This window comes from Hypanus sabinus, chromosome 9, assembly GCF_030144855.1.
Source record: "Hypanus sabinus isolate sHypSab1 chromosome 9, sHypSab1.hap1, whole genome shotgun sequence".
Lineage (NCBI taxonomy): Eukaryota > Metazoa > Chordata > Chondrichthyes > Myliobatiformes > Dasyatidae > Hypanus > Hypanus sabinus.
Window position 1 is genome coordinate 67,021,710 of NC_082714.1, and position 25,186 is coordinate 67,046,895.

General features: G+C 39.1%; 1 protein-coding gene across 4 annotated transcripts in view; it reads left to right on the forward strand.

The window, feature by feature from the left end:
* iqce (IQ motif containing E) overlaps nt 1-25,186 on the forward strand; it is a 114,103-nt gene that overhangs the window by 64,173 nt on the left and 24,744 nt on the right. For all 4 annotated transcript variants that reach the window (XM_059979821.1, XM_059979822.1, XM_059979820.1 and 1 more), the window contains exons 15-17: nt 680-772; nt 8,417-8,636; nt 12,067-12,090. In XM_059979821.1, coding sequence (XP_059835804.1) covers nt 680-772; nt 8,417-8,636; nt 12,067-12,090 — 337 coding nt within the window. The remainder of the gene's footprint in view (nt 1-679; nt 773-8,416; nt 8,637-12,066; nt 12,091-25,186) is intronic.

Genomic DNA, 25,186 nt, shown 5'->3' on the forward strand with positions numbered 1-25,186 from the left:
CCCCTCTCAAAACCATCCTGACTATAGCTAATTAGTCACAGCCTTTCCAAGTGTACATAAATCCTATCTCTTAGTATTTTCTCCAAACTCTTTACTAACTGAGTTTCTAGTTAACAGTGACCCTACATTGTTAATAGTTGGGGACTCGGTAATGTCACTGAATGTCAAGAGTAGGTGGTAAGTCTCTCTTTTGCTAAAGGTGGCCACTGTCTAGTATTTTTGTGCTTTGAATGTTACTTGTGACATAAGCTCATGTTAGAATGTGGTCTTGCTCTTTCTGCATGCAGGCATGAGCTGCTTTATTTGTTGAGTTATGAATGTAATTGAATATTGTACAGTCCATTTAAGAAGTAAATCAATAGTTGTAAACCACTTTGGGATGTCATAAGGTCGTGCATAGTAAAATGCCAGTTAATTTTAGAGTGACCTGTTCCTCATTCCACTCTCCTCGAATGTATTAATTATCTGGTTCCTTAATAACTTCAAGGAGAGAGGGATACTGATAAACATTTGGAGTTGGGGTCTAAAGTCTGTGAGACCAATTCTAGTGTTCAGTGAGCAAGCGCAATGTTTACCTTCAATGGATGTGAAACCAGAAAAATGCTAGATCTGAGGGCAATTTATCTCCAGTCGTAATACCCCTTCAATCTACTGATCTCTGACTGTGTTTGGTCTACAGTGCTGAAGTAAAACAACAGCTTCAAGAAAAGGCAAAACTGGAAAAAGGCTTGCAGAGATTAAAGGAACTGGATAAATCCAATGGGGAATACAAGTGAGTGTACACTTTGAAAACATACTGATTTTTTAAAATAGTACAAGTACCTCTTGGACAACCGTTAATGAACTCTGATTAACTAAATGCAATCAATAAAAAGGCTTTATTGGGAACTGGAATCGCCATCTCAAAAAAGGACATCCAACTAGTTTGCTTTCTACTATTTAGTAGCAGTATGATACAATGATAAGGAAACATAGAATGGTTCAATGCTATCAACTGATCGTGCTGGGCTGACTATTTGAAGGAGCTATCCAGTTACTTCCATTTCCTTGCTTGCTATCTATAGCCATGTAATTTCTGTTTTCAAAAAAAAATACTGATAAATTATCTCCCACAGCCATTTTAACCCACCCATTCTGTATCATAATGGCTTACTGCTGTGTTTTAAAAAAAAAATCCTCTCTGGTTTCAGAGATTGACTGATCATAAGAATCTAGCTTTATTAATTAACAGATCTAAACAAGAGGGAAAGAAAATCCCATTGATGGAAACTATCTGCAATTAGTCCTGATATCATTAACTTTTCTAATTTTGATGCAAAATCATTGACCTGAAACATTTTTTGTTCCCCTCTTGGCACATGGTGTCTCATGTGCTGAGTATTTCCACCTTTTTCTGCTTTGATTTCAGATTTTCAATTTTGTTTTATTTTACCTTTGTATCTATTTCTTATGCTACCTTACAACATTGAAGGAGGCTATTTGGCCCTGTGTATCTGTGCCAGCTCTCTGGAACAATTCCAGCTATTCCATTCTCCTATTTATTTCCCTGCAATGCATTTTCTCTCACTCATTCTCATTTTTCCACTACAACTACACTGATTTACAGTAGCCTACCAACCATCATTTGTATGATGTACAACACACTGAAGGAACTCAGCAGGTCAGATAGCATCCGTGCAAACGAGCGGATTTCCACGGATGCTGCCCAACCTGCTGAGTTCCTCCAGTGTGTTGTACGTGTTGCTTTGACCCCTGCATCTGCAGTGTACTTTGTGTTTATCATTTGTATGAGATGTGGGATGAGACCAGAGCTCCCAGGGAAAACTTGCTACAGGAAGTCATATTTAAATCAGATTCCTGGAATCATAAGGCACCAGTGTTATCTGCTGAGCCACTGTGGCACCTATGTTGGATTAGTTGGATGCCTTAATATTTATAATAATGGTTGGTTGGCATGGATGTGGTGGCCAAAGGACATAGTTCTATGCTGTGCAATTATGAAACTATATCCACTTTGGCATGTCATGTTCTGTGATAGTTGAATTTTAATGAATCATTAATATCTATTCTACTGTTACTGCTTCCTCCTATTTTCCTTAAATTAGCTGGTTTCCATTTTCAGAAAACTTGTAGCAATTCAGCACTTGATTTTAGCTGCAATGTAGGTTTGAAAAATTCATTCATAAGAACATAAGGCATAGGAGCAGAATTAAGCCAATTGACCCATTAAGTCTGCTCTGCCATTCAATCATGGCTGGTTTATGCTTCCTCTCAACTCCATTCTCCTGCCTTCTCCCCTTAATCTTTGATGTCCTTGGTAATCAAGATCTTATTAGCACCTGCTTTAAATATACTCAGTGACTTGGCCTCCACAACCATTTTTGGCAATGAATTCCACAGATTCACCATACTCTGGCTAAAACAAATTCCACCTCATCTCTGTTATAAAGAGACATCCTCCATTTCCGATGCTGTACCCTTTAGTCCGATACTCTACCAGTATTTGAAACATCATCTCCATTTCCACTGTATCTAGGCCTTTCAATACTCAGTAGGTTTCAGTGAGATTTCCCCACCCCGTCAACAACTTTTTTCTAAATTTCTGCAGGTACAGGCCCAGAACCATCAAATGTTTCTCATATGTTAATTCTTTCATTCCTGGATCATTCTTGTAAACCTCCCGGTGCTCTCCAATGCCAGCACGTTCTTTCTTGAATATTGGGCTCAAATTTGCTTACAATACTCTAAATGCCTTCTAGTCAATGCCTTATAAAGCCTCAGCATTACATACTTACTTTTATATTCTAGTCCTTGAAATGAATAATAACATTGCATTCCCCTTCCCACCGACTGCAAATTAACCTTTAGGAAATCCTGCACAAGGACTCCAAAGGCTATCTGCACCTTCGATTTCTGAATTTGCTTTATATTTATAAAATAGTCTACCCATTTATTCCATTTAGAAAATAATCTACTCATTTATTCCTTCTACCAAAACGTATGATTATACACGTTCCTGCACAATAATTTGTTTGCCACTTCTTTGCCCATTTTCCTTATCTGACGCTCTCCTTCTTCAACACACCTTGCCTCTCCACCTAATTTTGAATAATCCACAAACTAGTTCACAAAGCCATGAACTATGTCATCCAGATTCTTAACATATAACATGACAAGTAGCAGAATGAATACCAACTCCTGTGGAACACTACTAGTCAATGATTGCCAGCCAGAGAAAGCCCCCTTTATTCCTCTCTTTGCCTTTTGCCAGTCAGTCAATCCTCTGTCCATCCTAGTATCTTTTCTGTAATACTACAGGCTCCTATCTTATTCAGCAGCCTCATATGTGGCACCTTGTCAAACACCTTCTCAACATCCACAGACCTCTTTGTCTGACTTGCCTGTTATTTCCTTAAAGAATTCTAACAGATTAGTCAGGCAAGATTTCCCCTGAAAGAAACCATATTGACTTCAGTCTATTTTATTGTGTGCCTCCAAGTACTTGAAACCTCATCTTTAGCAATGGACTTTTAACACTTCTAATTATAGTCAGCCTATAATTTCCTGTCTTTTGCTTTCTTCCCTTTTTAAAGACTAGAGTGGCATTTGCCATTTTCCAGTCCTCTGAAACCATTCCAGAATTCTTGAGAGATGCTTACTGATACTTCCATGATCTCTTCAGTGACCAATTTCAGTAACCTGGGGTATAGTCCATCTGCTCCAGGTGACTTATCTACCTTTAGACCTTTCAGCTTCCCAAGCACTCTCTTTTACCCCCAACACTGGTGTCTTCTACAGTGAAGAACGACACAAATTACGTTCAGTTCCTCCACCATTTTTTTGTTCTCCATTAATACCCCTCCAGTGACATTTTTCAGTGGTCCGATGTCCACTCTTTATAGATCTGAAAACACTCTCAGTATCCTCTTTTATATTATTGGCTAGTTTACTTTTATAGAACATAGAAGATTACAGCACCTTTGACCCACAATGTTGTGCTGACCTTTTAAATTACTCTCATATCAATCTAACCCTTCCTTTCCACTGAACCTCCATTTTCTATTATCCATCTGTCAATATAAGAGTTCCTTAAATGCCCCTAATGTATCTGCCTCTACCACCACTGACTCTGTGTTTAAAACATACCTCTGACATTTCCCTACATTTCCCTCTAATCACCATAAAATTATGCCTCTTTGTATTAGCCATTTCTGCCCTGGGGAAGAGTCTCTGGCTATCCACTCAATCTAGGCCTCTTGTCATCTTGTACACCTCTATCAAGTCACTTGTCATCCTTCTCTCCAAATAGAAGATCACTAGCTCATTCAGCTTTTCCTCATAAGAACCTGCTCTCTAATCCAAGCAATATCCTGGTAAATATCCTCTGTACTGTCTCAAAGCTTCCTTTAATGAGGCTACTAGAACTGAACATAATATTCAAAATTTCATATTTCTGCCTTTCTCTCCTAACTGCATTTTTGTTGCATTATACTTTTTGCTATATTGTATGCCTTCTTGTTTGCTGTTTTGACTTCCCTTGTCAGCCATATTTACCTCATCCTCTCTTTAGAATGCTGCTGCTTCTTTGCAATGAACTAATCCTACATTCCACATAACCAGAGCCATATAAGAAGTTCAGGTATGATGTACTGAAGGCTATTTTAAGAAAGAGAAATATTCTGATTGAAGTTAGAGATGAAATCAGTTGCACAACAGTTCTGGCAGGGTTTGCAGTCCATTACTTCCTACCAAGCAAAACGTAACATCATGAATGGCTGTGACGCTTCACCCCCAGATGAATTCAACCTCTTTTGTGCATGCTCTGAAGAGGAGAAAGAAACTACACCTGTGTGAATCCCTGCAGCATCTCGTGACCTAGTGATCTGTCTCAGAGGCCAACGTCAGAACATCTTTCAAGAGGGTGAATGCTTGTAAAATGGTCCTGATGTTATATCTGGTAAGGCACTGAAAATCTGTGCCAACCAACTTGTAGGAGTGTTCAAGTACATCTTCACTCTGTCACTACTCCAGTCGGAGGTTCCTGCCTGTTTTAAGAGGGCGACAATCATACCAGGAAGAATCACAATCACAATCGTACCCAAGAAGAACTTAGTGAACTGCTTCAGTGACTGTTGCCCAGTTACACTCACATCTATTGTGATGAAGTACTTTGAGAGGTTGATCATGGCCAGAATCAACTCCTGCCTAAGCAAGTACCTGAACCCACTGTAATTTGCCAATCGCCACAATAGGTCAACGGCAGAAGCAATCTTACTGGCTCCAAACTTGGCCTTGGATCACCTGGACTATAGCAATACCTACCACATCAGGCTGCTAATTATTGATCACAGCTCAGCGTTCAACACCATCATACCCTCAGTACTAATCAACAGCTCTAAAACCTGAGCCTGTACACCTCCCTCTGCTGCTAGAATCATTACAGTCAGTATGGATCAGAAGTAACATCTCCTCACTGGCAATCATCACAGGAGCACCTCAAGGATGCATGCTTAGCCAATTGCTCCACTCTCTCTACATCCACAACTGTGAGGCAAGGCACAACTCAAAACCCATCTGTAAATTTGCCGATGACACAACCATTGTTGGCAGAATTTCAGGTGGTGATAAGGAGGTGTACTGAGTGAGTGGTGTTGCAACAATAATCTTGTACTCAACATCAATAAGACCAAGGCATTGATTGTGGACTTCATGAAGGGGAAGTAGAAGAAACACACACCAGTTTTCATCAGGAGATCATCATTGAGAAGGGTGAGCAGTTTGAAGCTCCTGGATGACAACATCTCTGAAGGTCTATCCTGGGCCCAACATATTGATGCAATTACAAAGAAGAAACAACAGTGGCTTTATTTCATTGGGAGTTTGAGGAGATTTAGTATGCACCAAAGACTAGCAAATTACTACAGATTTACCTTGGAGAGTATTCTAACTGGTTGCATCACCATCTGGTGGGGAGGGGCCAATGCACAGGATTGGAAAAAGCTGCAGAAAGTTGTAAACTCAAGCTAGCTTCATTATGGACATTAGACTCCCCAGCACTGAGGACCCCTTCAAAAAGTGGCATCTATCATTAATGACCCCCACCAGCCAGGATATGAACTCTTCTCATTGCTACCATCAAGGAGCCTGAAGACACACGCTCAATGTTTTAAGAACAGCTTCTTCCCATCCACCATCAGTTTGCTGAACAGACAATGAACCCATATGTTACATTTTGTAACTCTAAAACATAAAAAGTAATTTAAAGTAAAAGATGGAGAGTCTGGAATGCGAGTCTAACTTAGTTTTTCTTTAAGCGAGATGTTCATGTATCCCATGGTGGCATGATAACATATGCCAATTATGTACTTTTACAGATAACCCACAATGCATCTTGTAAACTAGAAAGAATACTTTAATCAAGCACTATATTTATAATATTACTTAAATATTAAATGCACTACACCATGTACACTATCAGTAATTTTTCCCATTTTGCTCTACTTAGTTAATTTAATTTTTAAGTAGTTCTTATTGTAATTTGTAATTTTTAAAAATTATGTATTGCACTGTACTGCTGCCAGAAAGTAGCAAATTTCATGGCAGATGCCAGTGATACTATATCTGATTCTGCTCCCAGAAACTTCAGCCATTGCTGCTTGACTGTCAACTCTGCTGGTGTCCTCGTCCATTCAACTTTGGCCAGCTTCTCTCTCATGCCTCTGTAGTTATCTTTACTTAACTGTTATACCAATACATTTGATCTTAGCCTTTCTCTCTCAAACTGCAGGGTGAATTCTGTTATATTGTAATCATTGTCTCCTAAGGGTTCCTTCTCCTTAAAACGTATTTACAGGACAGGAACTATTTTGTATCAATTGGTAGCTGCATAACTTACCGAGCAAAAAAGACGTGGAGTGAGTGCCTCAAGGATCCATACTAGGGCCTCTTCTGTTTAACATACACATGCTCCCTCTAGCTGAAATTATGGTAAGCAACAAAATATATTACCATAATTATGCAGATAACACTCAAATTTTTATATCAGTGTCATCAAGTGACTATGGTCCCATTCAATCACTAAAAAAACTATATTGAACAAATCGCTGATTGGATGAGCTAAATTTTCTCCAGCTCAACAAAGAGAAAATTGAAATAATTGTTTTTGGTGCCAAAAAAGAACAATTAAAAGTCAGTGCTCATTTAGAATCCATGTTGTTACAGACCACAGACCAAGCCAAAAACTTTGGTGTTGGGATGGACTCCGACTTAAATTTTAACTGCCACATTAAGACAATTACAAAGTCAGCCTACTACCATCTTAAAAGTATAGCAAGAGTTAAAGGGCTTGCAAAATCTAGAAAAACTCGACAATGCATTTATTTTTAGTAGGGTTGACTACTGTAATGGTGTTTTCACAGGTCTCTGTAAAAAAAAATAAAAAAAATAAATTCCTTCAGGCAGCTGCAGCTCACTCAAAACGCTGCTGCTAGGATCCTCACTAAGACCAAGAAAGTAGAATACATCGCTCCAGTTCTCAGATCATTACACTGGCTTCCTGTCCATCAGAGGACTGACTTTAAAATATCACTACTGGTTTATAAAGCACTGAATGGTCTAGTGCCAAAATACAGCTCCGATCTCTTTCTGCATTATGAACCTTCTGGATCTCTCAGGCCGTCTTGGGTGGGTCTGCTTACCTTCCCAGGGACAAAAATAAATAAGGTGAAGCAGCTTTTAGTTACTCTGCTCCACATATCTGGAATAATCTTCCAGCGGATCTGAAGTCTGCCCAAACTTTAAACTCTTTTAAATCGAGGCTTAAAACTTTTCACTGTAGAATCAACTGCTCTGTAAATTCTATTTATCATATCTATTTTTGTGTGATTTTTATTCGCTTATACATAGTATAAAATTTGATGTTTGATTTTTATATCTTGATCTATATAAAGCACTTTGAACTGCTTTGTGTTTGAAAAGTGCTGTACAAATAAACTTGCTTGCTCCCTTTTCAGGTCTGGTTCATTATATAACACCCAACTCCAAATTTCCTTTTCCCTAGTCAGCTTGACTACAAGTTGCTGAAAAAGCCATCTTATACACATTCTACAAATTCCTTGAGATCCAGCACCAACCTGATTCAAGGAAAGGATATCATACTACCTTGTGCAATGAGATCCATTATCCATAGGAACCAAAGCCATTTCATACATAAACATGCTGGAGCAAAGTCAGGTAGCTAACTCTGCTGTAAGTAATATTGAAACACCATTAGAGATCTTGTTCTCTTGTGAGTGTGTTGTAGATAAATTAGAAAAAAAATATTGAAGTTCAAAAGGACCTTGATTATAATCACTCAGCGTTTAGTGTTTAATCTCCTAATCTTGAGTGCAGAAAATTGATCTGTGCTTTGCTGCAGGCATGAGGTTAGTACTCTGAAGGAAAGGATAAGTCGACTGGAAACAGAACTGGAAGATCATCAGAAAATGAAGAAACGATTTGAAGCAGAGTTGGAAGATCACCGGAGAATGAAGAAACGATTTGAGGCAGAGTTGGAAGATCATCAGAGAATGAAGAAACAGTTTGAAGCAGAGTTGGAAGCTCATCGGAGAATGAAGGAGAGAAGTGATTTAGTCAAGGTAAAAACGGAGGGGGAGTGGGTTCCTATCTGGATGTACTTAAAAAGAAAGTTTGGCTGTTATGATAATGCGTTGGTTGTTACTGGGTTAGTATTTCAGAAGCTTGAACTTTCCATCCAGAGACCTGAGTTGCAATCTCATCATAGCAGTTATGGAATGTAAATTTAGATTAACATGCTGGAATTTAGGGAAAAATTGTCATTTTTAATGATTAATACCAAAGTACAAGATTGTCATAAATACTAAAGGCCTAACCTACTCATGCCTGTATGTAACATGAGACTTATATGTGCGGTTGATTGTTAAAAGCAAATTACACAGTTGCTGCATTACTACCATGTTGGGTGAGAGAAAGAATAGATCTGCACCGACTACCCCAGACTACTAATTTGGACATGGCAAAATTGTCCTTAACTACGTCAGGTCATGCACAAGCATGGAAAGCCCTTCATTTCACCTACTGTCCTCTGTCAGATAATGACTCAGTGCTCTCTCATATTGGAGGAAGCACTGAACACAGCAAAAGCACAGAATCTACTGCAGAAGGGCTAATGAGCTTGTTACCAAAGAAAAATCTCCGGGCTGGAGAGAACTGTGTAGTAATTCAAGGTCAGCAGGAGATAATAAGAGAGACTACAGGATCCTCATGGTCAGCTGCTGCAGTCCCAAACAATGACTAGCAATCACCTTGAGTGGCAATGAGTCTTATATTTCAGTGCTTGACACAGCCCACACATTTCAACACTCACAGGCAGCTGCTTCACATTAAGCAGTGGGCAATTCATTGTAGGAGTGTTAATGGAGGGCAGGGACTTGCATCAAGTCCTGGCACCGATTTATGTTGTTAACTTCATTTAGAGCAAATTCTGTTCGTACTCTTGCACCTGGAAAGATGAATCCTGACTGCTAAGTGAGGTACCAGTGCAGTGAGTGATCAAATTGAGGGATAAAGCTACTCTGCTTTCTTGACAATTTGCCTGTAATAGAGACATCTATCCATAATAGCATTGGTCACCACTTCCACAGTGAGATAAAATCCCATTCTTTATAACAAGGACATTCAGCATATTCTAAGGCACTATAATTGTGTTAAGTGGGAATGACACAAACATTTAACGACTAAGCACTAGGAATTGTGGACCATCAACAGCAAAAATATACGCTGCTACAATTTAAAACCTTGTGGCCCAGCATATCTCTCACTCTACCATTAGAGTCAAGTCAGGAGATTTAAGATTCAAGTACATTTATTATCAAAGAATGTATAAATTATAGAATCTTGAGATTTGCGTGCTTACAGGTAGCCCAAAGCAAGAAACCTAAACGAACCCAATTAAAGGAGAAAAAGAATAAAAATAAAAATAAGACCAACACTCAATGCGTAAGAGAAAATGAAAAAAAAAATACCAATCATGCAAACAATTGAAGCGAGCAACAGCATTCTGGACCAAAATTGAGTCCTCAGATCTGAACCGCGGAGCAACCCAGAGTAGGCTCAAAGCCTCATCAGTTCATCAAATTAGTGGGCACAGAGCACAGCAGCTGGGGCAGACTTCATACCTTCAGTGCCATGGAGATGACCATCACAGAGAACGAGCAAAATCGGCTCTTCCCCGGATCTTGACCAATAGAATTTCAGTTCATCTGGGCCAGTGTTTAAATTCACCAAACAACAGAACAGCAAAAGGCTCCAGTGCCCTGGAGAGAGGACTGAAGATCGCGAAGAGCAGACAAATTTGGCTCCTACCTCCAATCTAGGCCGGCATTTAAATTGTCTAAACTGTGAATTGTACCTTGCACTAGGACTCAGGCACTGTTGCTGTGAAAGGCTCGAGAGCTTCAGGGAACATTCAAGGACTTGCCAGGAGCTGCACTAAATGTAGCTAAAATGAAGTGCAACTCAGGACATTTTGTGAGCAAAACAGTAAAAGGACTATGCAATTGGAGCAATTCCAGAACAATTTTCACAAAATTAGGAAGATGCAATCACTCTGATGGCATTATACTACAGACCCTTCCCCTTCCCTTAACCACCGAGACATTGAGGAACAGATATGCAGGCAGATAAGGCAAAGGTGTCCTAGGGGGAGACTTGGATGTCCCTAACATAGATTGGGAACTCATTAATATAAGAGGTTTAAACAGGGCAGAATTTTGTTAGGTGCATCCAGGAGGGTTTCTTAAATCAACATGTAGATAGTCCAATAAATGGAGGGACCAAACTGGATCTAATCTTGGGTAATAAGCCTGGCCAATTGATTGACTTTTCAGTGGGAGAACAGTTAGGGAATATAAATCACAACTCCTTTCATTTTAAGATGACTGTTGATAAGTATGAAATGTGTGAGAGTATTAAATTGGAGAAGGGCAAATTATGGGAATATTAGGCAGGAACTAAGGAGAGACTGGTTTTGGGAAAGCCCACATCTGAAATGTGGAAGGTTTTGATGAGCCTCTACACAGTGTACGGGACAGATATGTTCCAGGAAGAAGGAAACTCAAGGATAGCAAGGTAAGGGAATCTTGGAAGTCGAGAGTGAAACAGTGAATTTAATCAAGAAGGAAAATGAAGCGTATGTAAGGTTTAAAAAGCTGAAAGCAAAGAGAGCCCTTAAGGATTATAAAGAAGTCAGAAAAGAACTCAGAAGGGACTGAGGAAAGTAAGGGGATCATGAAAAATTCTTGTCAAGTTGGTTTTAAGCGAATCCTAAGCAGTCCATACATATACCAACTAAACTGTTTTATCTTTTTTGTGAATGAGTACAGGTAAAAAAATTATTCATTAAAGACCACCCACATCCTCTGGCTCCACAAACAGATTGCTTGAACGACCCTTAGTGGGCTCTACTCTTTCTCCAGTGTAATGTATGTCAGTCTGGATCTCAGAGTTATTCAATACTTTATTAACTAATTAGGAAAGTTTGGAATGGGTGAATTACAAGGTCAGTAATCCAGAGGCCTGAACTATTAGTCTGGAAACTAAATTCAATCCTGCCATAGCAACAGTAGACCTTGAAGTTCAATTAACATTTTAAAATTAACAATGTGTCTCTGAAACAATAGGATTGTCATGATAATCAATTTAGTTCCCTAACATCCTTCAGGAACAAAATGTGCAATCAAAGCTGGCCTTGCAAATGATGCTTATAAGTAATTAAAAAAGAACTCTTCTCTTGTGGACTTCCAAATACAACATAGTTTCCACTAATTCCAAACTTTGTAATTTAGAATAATCATATTATATTGATATTTAATATTTAACAATAATGTTTATCAGCTAAAGGCTGTATGTATATAAGCACATTATTTTTGTTTATCAAGATGAAAAATGTATTTTTGGGAAATTACAAGCTTTGAAAACAGCTTTATCTACCCATAATTTTAACTACGTTTCAATGATGTGTTTTTTTTTTCTCTTTATTACATGTAGAACGAAGACGTAGAGACGGAGGAGGTAGGTTTTTTCTGAGTTCAAAAATATCAATCTCAACTTTAAAAATACTCAATAACTAAGCATATTTAGTTCTCCAAGGTAGAAATCTCTGAAGAATAACAATCGTCCTGATGAAGAAATTCTTCGTAATCTCAGTCCTAGATATTGCCCTCCAGAATGTAGTTGACACAGGTTGGTGGAGTTGTGGATAGTGTAGAAGGTTGTCGTAAATTACAACAGAACTTTTACAGGATGCAGAGCTGGGTGAAGAAGTGGCAGATGGAGTTCAACCTGGAAAAATGTGAAGTGATTCACTTTGGAAGGTTGAATTTGATGCCAGTATACAGGGTTAATGGCAGGTTTCTTAGCAGTGTGGAGGAATAGAGGGATCTTGGGGTCCACATCCATAGATCGCTCAAAGTTGCCATGCAAGTTATAACCATATAACAATTACAGCATGGAAACAGGCCATCTCGGCCCTTCTATTCCTTACCGAAAGCTTACTCTCACCTAATCCCACCGACCTGCATTCAGCCCATAACCCTCCATTCCTTTCCTGTCTATATACCTATCGAATTTTACTTTAAATGACAATATCGAACCTGCCTTTACCACTTCTACTGGAAGCTCGTTCCACACAGCTACCATTCTCTGAGTAAAGAAACTCCCTCCCGTGTTACCTCTAAACTTTTGCCCCTTAACTCTCAACTCATGTCCTCTTGTTTGAATCTCCCCTACTCTCAATGGAAAAAGCCTATCCACGTCAACTCTGTCTATCCCCCTCATAATTTTAAATAACTTTATCAAGTCCCCCTTCAACCTTCTATGCTCCAAAGAATAAAGACCTAACTAGTTCAACCTTTCTCTGTAACTTAGGTGCTGAAACCCAGGTAACATTCTAGTAAATCTTCCCTGTACTCTCTCTATTTTGTATTACACCCTTCCTATAATTCGGTGACCAGAACTGTACACAATACTCCAAATTTGGCCTTAACAATGCCTTGTACAATTTTAATATGACATCCCAACTCCTATACTCAATGCTCTGATTTATAAAGGTCAGCATACCAAAAGCTTTCTTCACCACCCTATCCACATGAGATTACACCTTCAGGGACCTATGCACCATTATTCCTAAATCACTCTGTTCTACTGCATTCTTCAATGCCCTACCATTTACCATGTATGTCCTATTTTGATTATTCCTACCAAAATGTAGGAAGTTGATAGGGTTGTTAAGAAGACATATGTTATGTTGGTTTTCATTAGTTAGGGGATTGAGTTCAAGAGCTTCAAGGTAATGTTTCAACTCTATAAAACCCGGGTTAGAGCACTCTTGAAATATTATGTTCAGTTCTGGTCGTCTCAGTACTGGAAGGATATGGAAGCTTTTAGAGAGGGGCAGAGGGAATTTACCAGGATGCATCCTGGATTGGAGGATATGTTGGTGCTTTTCTCTCTGGAGTGAAGGAGAATGAGACATAAAGTGATAGAGGTGTACAAGCTTAATTTAAGTTGATGACCAGAAACTTTTTCCCAGTACAGAAATGGCTAACGTGTGGGGGCATGATTTTAAAGTGATTGGATGAAATGTATGGAGAGGATGTCAGAGGTAAATTTTTTTTTTACACAGAGAGTGGTGAGTGTGTGGAACACCCTACCCAGGGTAGTGGTAGAGACAGATACATTAGGAACATTTAAAAAACTCTTAGATAGGCACATGGATGGTAGAAAGATGGTGGGCTGTGTAGGAGGGAAGGGTTAGATTGATCTTAGAATTGTTTAAAAGGTTGGCATAACATCATGGGCCGAAGGGCCTCTACTGTGTGTAATGTTCTGTGTTCTATGTAGAACTAGAATTTTTTTGTCAGCATCTGTTCTGCTAAGTGCATCAAACTATTAAATGCTTCAATGGGGTTACATCTGATTCTAATAACAGTAGAAAATATGAGTCTATTCTACTGAATATTTCATCATAGGACAACTCTTTCACCACAGGACCTAAGGTAGAAAGCCTTTGCTACATTGCCCATAAGGTCATTATCTTCCCCTATCTTGAATGAGAAGGTAAGATATGGTCTAACCAAAGCTCTACACAAATACGCCAATAAATACTTCATACTCTTGAATTTTAGCCCCTGTGGAATAAAGATTTGCCTTTAAAATGTCTTCCTATCTCCTTTCTCTACTTGTATACGTATCAACTTTGAAGAGTTGCTCAATCTTTAAAAATATTCAATTTTTACTGTTTTACCTACAGCCTTTTATCTCACTACATAATACTGCATGTGGCTCTTCCTTGCCAAATCACTTCACCTCTGTAGTTCTTTGCATCCTTCTTGCAGTGCACTTTCCCACCTGGTTTTATATTACCAAGAAACTTGGATGTGTCTTCACTTAAGTGATTAATGTAGATTCTAAATGACAGAGACTGATCCTACCACCTAAAATGACCTGTTTATTCCCAGTTTTGTTCTCCATCCATTTACCAGACTTGTCCATTATGGACTGTTATCTAGCAGCTCCATGAGTAGCCTGCTTGTGACATCTTACCAAGTCAAGTCAAGTTTATTGTCATTTAATGACATAAATGTATACAGAAATGAAACAATTCTTCAAGCCAGGGTGTAAGGCACAGTGGTACACATAACACATACTAACTTATGAAGTTACAGATAAAATCTGTAGACGATTCACACATAAATAACAAACTAAAGTGCACTGCACTCATTTTAATATTGTATGGAACAGATAAACCAGTGACACCTTAAATACAATGCGGTTGAGAGTTCAGGAGCCTAAAAAGCCTATTGATTATCCTTTTATCTACCACTGCCTCTAATAAATTTGCCATACATAATCTTCTTTTTGTGAAGCCACATTGACACTACCTAAATATGTCTTCTTTTCTAATAGTTCTATTAGAGCTTCCTTACTGATACTGTTACTGCCAGCATTTTTCTGTCAATAGTAGTCAGGCTTTCTGACTTGTTTTCTATTTTATCACTTCCCTCCTTTGTTGAACCTCTTTTATTCAATGTATTTTTCCCCCGGTGTTAAATCATTGTTTTCCCGCTCTGTCTAGAATGCTGTTAGTGTGATGACAGACACCTATCGTCTCGGCCATTTTCTTATTCTTTGCTTTGGCCATAAGATAACTAACTGATCACTTCCCATCCCTTCTTGATCTCTTTGTCTTCATCTCTGGAGACAAACTGTCAACCAACATCTTTTACAAACCTACTGATTCCCATGGTTATTTCAACTATACCTCTTCCTGCACTATCTTCTGTAAAAATCCTATTCCCTTTTCTCAGTTTCTTCGCCTCTGCTACATCTGTTCCCAGGACACTGATTTCTATTCCAGGACATCAGCGAGGCCCTCCTTCTTTAAAGAATGGGGTTTCCCTCCCCCTGCTGTTGATGCTGTCCTCACCCACATCTCCTCTATTTCCCATTCATCCGCGCTCACCCCACCTTCTTGCCACCTTAATAGTGATAGTTCCTTACATACCACTCCGTCAGCCTCTGCATCCATTATTCTCTTCAATTTCTGCGATTTCCAAAGGAACTCTACCACTCAGAATCAAGTTTATTATCACCAGCACGAGATGTGAAATTTGTTAACAGCAGTTCAATGCAATACATAATCTGGCAGAGAAAAGTAATAATAATAATAAATAAATTTAAAAAATAAACAAACAAGTAAGTCAATTACGTATATTGAATAGATTTTTATAAAGTGCAAAAACAGAAATACTGTGTATTTTTTAAAAAGTGAGGACGTGTCCAAAGATTCAATGTCCATTTAGGAATCAGATGGCAGAGGGGAAGAAGCTGTTCCTGAATTGCTGAGTGTGTGCCTTCAGGCCTCTGTATCTCCTCCCTGATGGTAACAGTGAGAAAAGGGCATGCCCTGGATGCTGGAGGTCCTTAATAATGGTCACTGCCTTTCTGAGACACCGCTCCCTAAATATGTTTTGGGTATTTTGTAGGCTAGTACCCAAGATGGAGCTGACTAGATTTACAACCTTCTGCAGCTTCTTTCGATCCTGTGCCGTAATGCCCCCCCTCCCCCCATACTAGACAGTGATGCAGCCTGTCAGAATGCTCTCCAAGGTACAACTGTAGAAGTTTTTGAGTGTATTTGTTGACATGCCAAATCTGTTCAAACTAATAAAGTATAGCCGCTTATAACAGCATCGATAAGTTGGGAACAAACATGAAGAAATCTGCAGACGCTGGAAATTCAAACAACAACACACACAAAATGCTGGTGGAACACAGTAGGCCAGGCAGCGTCTATAGGAGAAGCACTGTTGACGTTTCAGGCCGAGACCCTTCGTCACGACTAACTGAAAGGAAAGATAGTAAGAGATTTGAAAGTAGTGGGGGAAGGGGGAAATGCAAAATGATAGGAGAAGACTGGAGGGGGCGGGATAAAGCTAAGAGCTGGAAAGGTGATTGGCGAAAGTGATACACCTCTCTCTCCACTTCTGATCCCTCTATGACGATTGGTATGTGTTCCTTCGTCTTACCCTTCCTGAAGTCCACAATCAGCTATTCCTTCTTACTGACGTTGAGTGCCAGGTTGTTGCTGTGGCACCATTCCACTAGTTGGCATATCTCACCCCTGTACTCCCTCTTGTCGCCACCTGAGATTCTACCAACAATGGTTGTATTGTCAGCAAATTTATAGATGGTATTTAAGCTAAGCCACACAGCCATGTGTATATAGAGAGTAGAGCAGTGGGCTAAGCATATATCCCTGAGGCGCGCATGTGTTGATCGTCAGCGGGGAGGATATGTTATCACCAATCCGCACAGATTGTGGTCTTCGGGTTAGGAAGTCGAGGATCCAATTGCAGAGGGATGTATAGAGGCCCAGGTTCTGCAACTTCTCAATCAGGATTGTGGGAATGATGGTATTAAATGCTGAGCTATAGTCGATGAACAGCATCCTGACATAGGTGTTTGTGGTATCCAAGTGGTCTAAAGCCGTGTGGAGAGCCTTTGAGATTGCATCTGCTGTTGACCTAATGTGGTGATAGGCAAATTACAGTGGGTCTAGCTCCTTGTCTAGGTCCTTGCTGAGGCAGGAGTTCAACCTCTCAAAGCATTTAATCACTGTAAATGTGAGTACTACCTGGCGATAATCATTAAGGCAGCCCACATTATTCTTCTTAGGCACTGGTATAATTGTTGCCTTTTTGAAGCAAGTGGAAACTTCCACCCGATGCAGTGAGAGGTTGAAAATGTTCTTGAATACTCCCACCAGTTGGCTTGCCACAGGTTTTCATAGCCTTACCAGGTACTCCATCAGGACCTTGTGCCTTGCGAGGGTTCACTCTCTTTAAAGACAGCCTAACATCGGCCTCTGAGACAGAGATCACAGGGTCATCAGGTGCAGCAGGGATCTTCACAGCTGTAGCTGTGGTCTTCCTTTTAAAGCATGAATAGAAGGCATTGAGTTCATCTGGTAATGAAGCATCGCTGCCAGTCATGCTATTGTAGAAAGCAATGTATTGCAGACCTTGCCAGAGTTGCCGTGCATCTGGTGTCGCCTCCAACCTTGTTTGAAATTGTCTCTTCGCCCTTGAAATAACCCTTTGCAAATCATACCTGGTTTTCACTAAACATATTTTTACCTCCACTTTCCAGAGTGATCACTACCTCTGCGATTTCCTTGTCCATTTGTCCCTCCCCACTAATCCTTCTCCAGGCACTTAAACCTGAAAACGGCCTAAATGCTACACCTTCCCATACACCACCTCCTTCACTTCCGTTCAGGGTTCCAAATGGACCTTCCAGGTGAGGCAACACTTCACCTGTGAATCCACTGGGGTTGTCTATTAGATCCAGTGGTCCCAATGTGGCCTCTCCTCTACATTGGTGAGATCAGTCATAAAGTGGGGACCACTTCATCAAGCACCTCCGTACCAACTGCCACAGGCATGATTTCCCAGTAGCCAAACATTTTAATTTCAATTCCCATTCCAAGAAGAATGGGAAGAATGTGCCAAGAAGAGGCCACTGTCAGGGTGGAAGAGCAGCATCTTATATTCCTTCAGGGTACCCTCCAACATGATGGCATGAATATCAATTTCTCCTTCTAGTAAACCAATTTCTCTCCCCCCCTCCCCACTCTGACCTTTACTTCTCACTTGTCTATTATTTTCCCCTGGGTTCCCTCCTCTTTCCCTTTTCCCTCTGGTCCACTCTCCTCTCCTGTCAGATTCTTTCTTCTCCAGCCCTTGACCTGTTCTATCCACCTGGCTTCACCTATCACCTTTCAGCTAGCCTTTTTCCCCCTCCCCCCACCTTTTAATTCTCCCCCTTCTTTGCCCTGATGAAGAAATTTGGCCCAAAATGACAACTGTTTATTCTTTTCCGTAGATGTTGCCTGACCAGCTGAGTTCCTCCAGTATTTTGTGTGTGATGCTTACCTTCAATACTGGAGACAGAAGAGAATGTTGGAGCTAAATACTAAGTGCTAGACAAACTCAGTGGGCCAGGCAGTATACGAATAAGGAAATATCCAGATAGAGGATCTTGACCCAAGACATCAACTGTTTCACCCTATGAATGCTGCCTTGACCCACTGAGTTCCTCATGCAGTTTTTTTTACCTTCCTTTTTCTTTACTATGCGTTTGTATTGGTTCAGGTGTTTCTTTCCTTACTACACTATTTTTTCTACTTCATTTTGGGTGCCACAGCAGCATAGAAGTTAGTGGAATACTCTTCTAACTTGGGCTGTTCCAGAGTTCGGAGTTCAGTTCTAGTGCCAGTCTGTAAGGAGACTCTAGATCCTCCCTGTGGAATGCATGGGTTTCCTCCAGGTCCTCCAGTTTCCTCCCAAAGTCTCAAGACGTACTGTTTAGTTAATTGATCATTGCAAATTGTCCCGTGATTAGGTTAGGGTTAATCAGGTTTGTCAGGGGTTGCTGGGGCTGGAAGGGGCTACTCCACACTGTTTCACTAAATAAATAAATATTTTGTTTTTAATCTTGCTCCCTTTTCAATTTTTGGTCAGGCATTTGTTATTTTAATAAATTATTATAGTTCTTTTTATTTTTTTCCTGCTTTTTTTTCAAAACAGTCTAAGTAAAGTTTGGGTTTTTAAATACTTTAGGTTGGGCTTTGTAGTCTTTGGCCAAATTACCTGATTTTGATTACTATAAAACTTTAATGCAACCAACACACACAAAATGCTGGTGGAACACAGCAGGCCAGGCAGCATCTATAAAGAGAAGCACTGTCGGCATTTCAAGCCGAGACCCTTCATCCTGGCCTGCTGTGTTCCACCAGCATTTTGTGTGTGTTGTTTGAATTTTCAGCATCTGCAGCTTTCCTCGTGTTAAAACTTTAATGCACCAACTTTCTATCACTAGCGAATATTCCAGTCCACCTTAGCCAACTTCTCATTTACACTCATGAAGTAAGCTCTCTTTAAGTCTAAGACATTTTTTTCAAGTTCAGGAGTCTTAGAATTTAACTTGATTTTAAATTCTGTCACATTATGGCCATCCATCTTCAGAAAATCCTTTCCTGTGAGATTTATAATTAAACTGCCTTATTTTATGAGATCTAAGTTAGCCTGCCGCTACCCTCAGATGGTCATACCATTTATTTTCAATGTTTTTCTCTACATGCACTATTTCTATTTCCTAGTCCTCTGAACTGAGGTCATTCCTGATTACGGCTCACATTATTTTTATTTTTGGGGCCACTCCTCCTTTTATCATGTCTTACCAACTTAAATTCCATTTGCCACTTTTTAGCCCATTTTCCTACCTAATCCAGATCCCACTGCAAGCTTTGGCCTTCCATGCTCTCCACTAAACCCCCAATCTTAGTGTCATCTTAGTGTTTACCACATTATCATCCAAGAAAAGCTTTTCTTTCATCAACTTTTCTGATAACTCCCTCAAAGGACTCTTAAGATTGGTTAGAGACAATGTACCACTCACAAAGTAAAGATGACTATTCCTAATCAGGCAGTGTCTATCCAAATACTTATATATCTTTCTTTTTCAATCTTTTTTATTAATATCAACATGATAAGATTAGTACATAGATAATGGGATTACAAACTTACAAAATTAAAATGAACATAAGCAATAAGTACAATATAGTTGTCTTCCCAAATCATAAATGATACAAATATCATATAAACGAGACAAAAAAACTAAGTAATTCATGTTGGAAAAAACAGAAAAGAGAAAAAGAAAAAAAAATTAATACCCTAAGAAAAACTAAACTATTAAGAAAAAAAAGGAGGAAAAAAAATATTTAAAAAAGCCGTTAAAACAAATAGGATTGAAACAGGGTCAAATTACATCATGTGAAAATATTGAATAAATGGCCTCCAAATCTTTTCAAATTTAATAGAAGGGTCATATACGACACTTATAATTTTCTCCAAATTTAGACATAACATAGTTTGAGAAAACCAATGAAATACGGTAGGGGGATTAATTTCTTTCCAATTCAACAAGATAGATCTTCTAGCCATTAATGTAAGAAGTGCAATCATCCGACAAGCAGAGGAAGATAAATGGATTGACCCCATCATTGGTAAACCAAAGATTGCAGTAATAGGATGTGGTTGTAAATCAATGTTCAATACTGTAGAAATAATATCGAAAATGTCTTTCCAATATTTTTTTCAAAAGCAGACATGACCAAAACATATGAGTTAAAGAAGCTATCTCAGAATGACATCTGTCACATACAGGATTTATGTGGGAATAAAAACGAGCCAATTTATCCTTGGACATATGAGCCCTGTGCACAACTTTAAACTGTATCAATGAATGTTTAGCACATATAGAGGATAAATTAACTAATTGAAGAATTTTATCCCAATTCTCAATAGGGATAATAAAGTTAAATTCTCTTTCCCAATCATTTTTAATCTTATAAAAGGCCTCTGAATGTATTTTCATAATTATATTGTAAACATTGTAATCCTTTCTGAAAAGGATTTAGTTCTAACAATTTCTCCAAAATACCCGAAGAATCAAGATTTGGAAAGGTAGGAAGTACAGTGTTTAAGAAATTCCTAATCTGTAAATATCAAAAAAAATGAGATCTGGGCAAATTGTATTTATTAGATAATTGTTCAAAAGACATAAAACAGTTATCCAAAAATAGCTCAGAAAATCGTAGTAATCCTTTAGTCTTCCAAGCTGAATAAGCTTGGTCCATAATAGAAGGATGAAAAAAGAAATTGGATACAATAGGAATAGTTAAAACAAATTGATTCAACCCAAAAAATTTCCAAAATTGAAACCATATACATAAAGTGTGTTTGACTATCCGATTGTCAATTCGTTTATGCAATTTTGAAAGAGCAAAGGGAAGAGAAGTCCCTAAAATAGAACCCAATGAAAATCCTTGTACAGATTTAGTTTCCAGATTTACCCAATGAGGGCTAGGAGATAAATCCCAATCCCTTAACCAATATTTCAAATATCGAATATTAATTGCCCAATAATAAAATCTAAAATTAGGAAATGCCAATCCACCTTCCCTCCTTGCCTTCTGTAAATATATTTTACCTAATCTAGGATTTTTGTTCTGCCATATAAATGAGGAAATTTTTGAATCAACATTGTCAAAAAAGGATTTTGGAATAAAAATTGGTCCCGCTTGAAATATATATAAGAATTTGGGTAAAATAATCATCTTAATAGCATTAATCCGACCTATCAGAGATAAAGACAATGGTGACTATTTAGTGAACAAACATTTAATCTGATCAATTAAGGGTAAAAAATTAACGTTGAATAACTCCTTATAATTTTTTGTAATTTTAATCCCTAAGTATATAAAAAAAGTCATTAACTAATTTAAAAGGTAAATTTCCATAAATTGGAACCTGTCTATTTAAGGGGAACAATTCACTCTTATTAAGATTCAATTTATACCCGGAAAAATTACTGAACTGAGCCAACAATGATATAACTGCAGGAATGGATTTCTCAGGATCAGAAAAATATAATAACAAGTCATCTGCGTATAATGATAACTTATGTATATCCATCCCACGAGTAATGCCAAAAATGTTAGGTGATTCTCTAATAGCAATTGCCAAAGGTTCTATAGCAATATCAAATAATAATGGACTAAGAGGACAACCTTACCTGGTACCCTGAAATAAACGAAAAAAGGGAGATCTTTGATTGTTAGTAAAAACCGAGGCTACTGGAGTATGATATATCAATTTAATCCAATTTAATTTAATTTAATAATTATATATCTAGTCCCTTGGAACACCTTTCGATAATTCATCCAATACTGGCATCAGACTCACCAGTCTATAATTCCCCAAATTATTCTTTGTGCATTTCTTGAACAACAGAACAATATTAGCTATTCTCTGGACCTCCAGCTCCCTACCCATGGTTAAGCGCTTTTACCATGGCCCTTGCAATTCCTGCACTAGCCTCCCACAAGGTCGGAGGAGACACTTTGTTAGTCCCAGGGGATTTATCCACCTTAATTTGCCTGAGAACAACAAGCACTTCCTCCTCTGTAATGTGTTTATGGTCCATGACCTCACTAATACTTTGCCTCTGTTCTGCAGACTCTGTTCATCTCCTGAATAAATAGATACAAAAAATCCATGTAAGATCTTCCTATCTCTTTCAGCTCCATGCATAGATGACCATGCTGATCTTTAGGTGGACCAGTTGTGTCCTTGCTATCCTTTTGCTCTTAATGTATCTGTAGAAGCCCTGGGGATTCTTCACCTTATTTGCTAGAGCAACCTCATGCCTTCTTTTAGCCCTCCTAATTTCGCTCTTAAATATTTTCTTGCATTTCTTATACTCGTCAAATGCCTCATTTGTTCCTTGCTGCCTATACCTGAAATACACCTCTTTCTTTGTCTTAACCAGGGCCTCAATACCCTGCAAAAGCAAAGATCTCCTAAACCCGTTATCCTTGTGTTTTATTCTAACAGGAAAACACAAACTCTACTCTCAATATGGCACTTTTGAATGCCTCCCACTTACCAAGTATTCTTTTGCCAGAAAACAACCTATCCATCACTCATCCATATAGAGTCAGAGTACTACAGCTTATCCTGTCCATGCCAACCCAATCTTCTACTTTGTTCCATTCACCCGCACTTGGGCCATATCCTACCAAACCCATGTACCTATCTAAACTTCTATTAAATGTCATAATTGAACCCAACCATTTCTGCTGGCAGCTTGTTCCGCACTCATGCCATCTTCTGAATGAAGGCATTTCCACAATATTCCTCTTGAGTATTTCATCTTTCTTCCTAAACCTATGACCTCTAGTTCTAGTCCCACCAAACCTGAGGGGAAAACCCTGTATGTATTCACCCATACAAACTCCTCACATCCCAAATACTCAGTACTTTGATTTATGAAGGTCAATGTGCCAAAAGCTTTTTTTATGATCCTATCTACCTTTGACACCACTTTCAACGAACTATGGACCTGCATTCCCAGATCTCTTTGCTTTATCGCACGCCTCAGTTCCCTACCATTCACTCTGTAAGACTGACCCTGGTTGGACCTACCAAAATACAACAGCTCACACCTGTCTGCATTAAATTCCACCTGCCATTTGTCTGCCCATTTTCCCAGCTGATCCAGATCACTTTGCAAGCCATGATAGCCTTCCTCACTGAACTTGGTGTCATCTGCCTGCAAATTTGCTGATCTAGTTAATCTCATCATCATCCAAATTGTTGATATAGATGACAAAGAACAATAGACCCAGCATCGATCCCTGAGGCACTCCACTAGTCACAGGCCTCCGGTCAGAGAGGCAACCATCTATTACCACTCTCTGGCTTCTCCCACAAAGCCAATGTCCAATCCAATTTACTACCTCATCTGGAATGTCAAGTGACTGAACCTTCTTGACCAACCTCCCATACAGGACCTTGTCTGATACCTTGCTAAAGTCCATGTAGAAAACATCCACTGCTTTGTCTTCATCCAGTTTCCTGGGTAATTTCCTTGAAAAACGCTTAAGATTGGTTTGATATGACCTACCACGCACAAAGCCATGTTGACTGTCCTTAATCATTCAATGTGTATCCAAATACTTATGGATCTGGTCCCTTAGAATACCTTCCAACAACTTTCCCATTACTGATATCAGTCTCACCAGCTTATAATTTCCTGGTTTATCTTTAGAACCTTTCTGAAACAGTGGAATAACATCGGCTATCCCCCAGTCCTCTTGTACCTCTCCTGTTGCTAAGGATGATTTAAATATCTCTGCTAGGGCCCCAGCAATTCTGCATTTGCCTCCCATAGGGTCTGAGGGAACACCTTGTCAAACCCTGGGGGTTTATCCCTCAGGACAGCAAACACCTCCTCCCCTGTGATTTATATAGGGTTCATGAAGTTCAGAACTTTGCCTCACTTCTATAGACTGTGTCCATCTCCTGAATAAATATAGATACAAACATTTTATTTAAGATCTCCCCCATCTCTTTTGGCTCCGCACATAGATTACCATTCTGATCTTGCTGAGGACCAGTTTTGTCCCTTGCAATCCTGTTGTTCTTAATATATCTGTAGAATTACTTCGGATTTTCCTTCACCTTGTCTGCTAAGTCAACTTGATGCCTTCTTTTAACCCTCCTGATTTCTTTCTTAAGCATTCTCTTGCGTTTCTTGTACTCCATAAGTAACTCATTTGTTCCTACCTGCCTATACCTGCTCAGCACCTCCATTTTTTTCTTAGTCAGGGCCTCAATATCTCTTGAAAACCAAGGTTCCCTACACTTGTATTCTTTACCTTTTTTTCTGACAGGCAGATACAGGCTTTGTACTCTCAAAATTTCACCTTTGAAGGTCTCCCACTTACCAAATGCACCTTTGCCAGAAAACAGCCTGTTCCAATCCACACTTGCCAGATCCTTTCTGATACCATCAAAATCGGCTTTTCTCCAATTTAAAATCTCAATCCAAGGATCAGACCTATCTTATTGCATATTTACTTTGAAACTAATGTTACTGTGATCATTAGATGCAAAGTGTTTCTCTACACAAACTGTCTCATTCCCCAAAAGCAGATGAGTATGTGTACCCTGCTTTACGAATGTTCGCTTTACGCTTC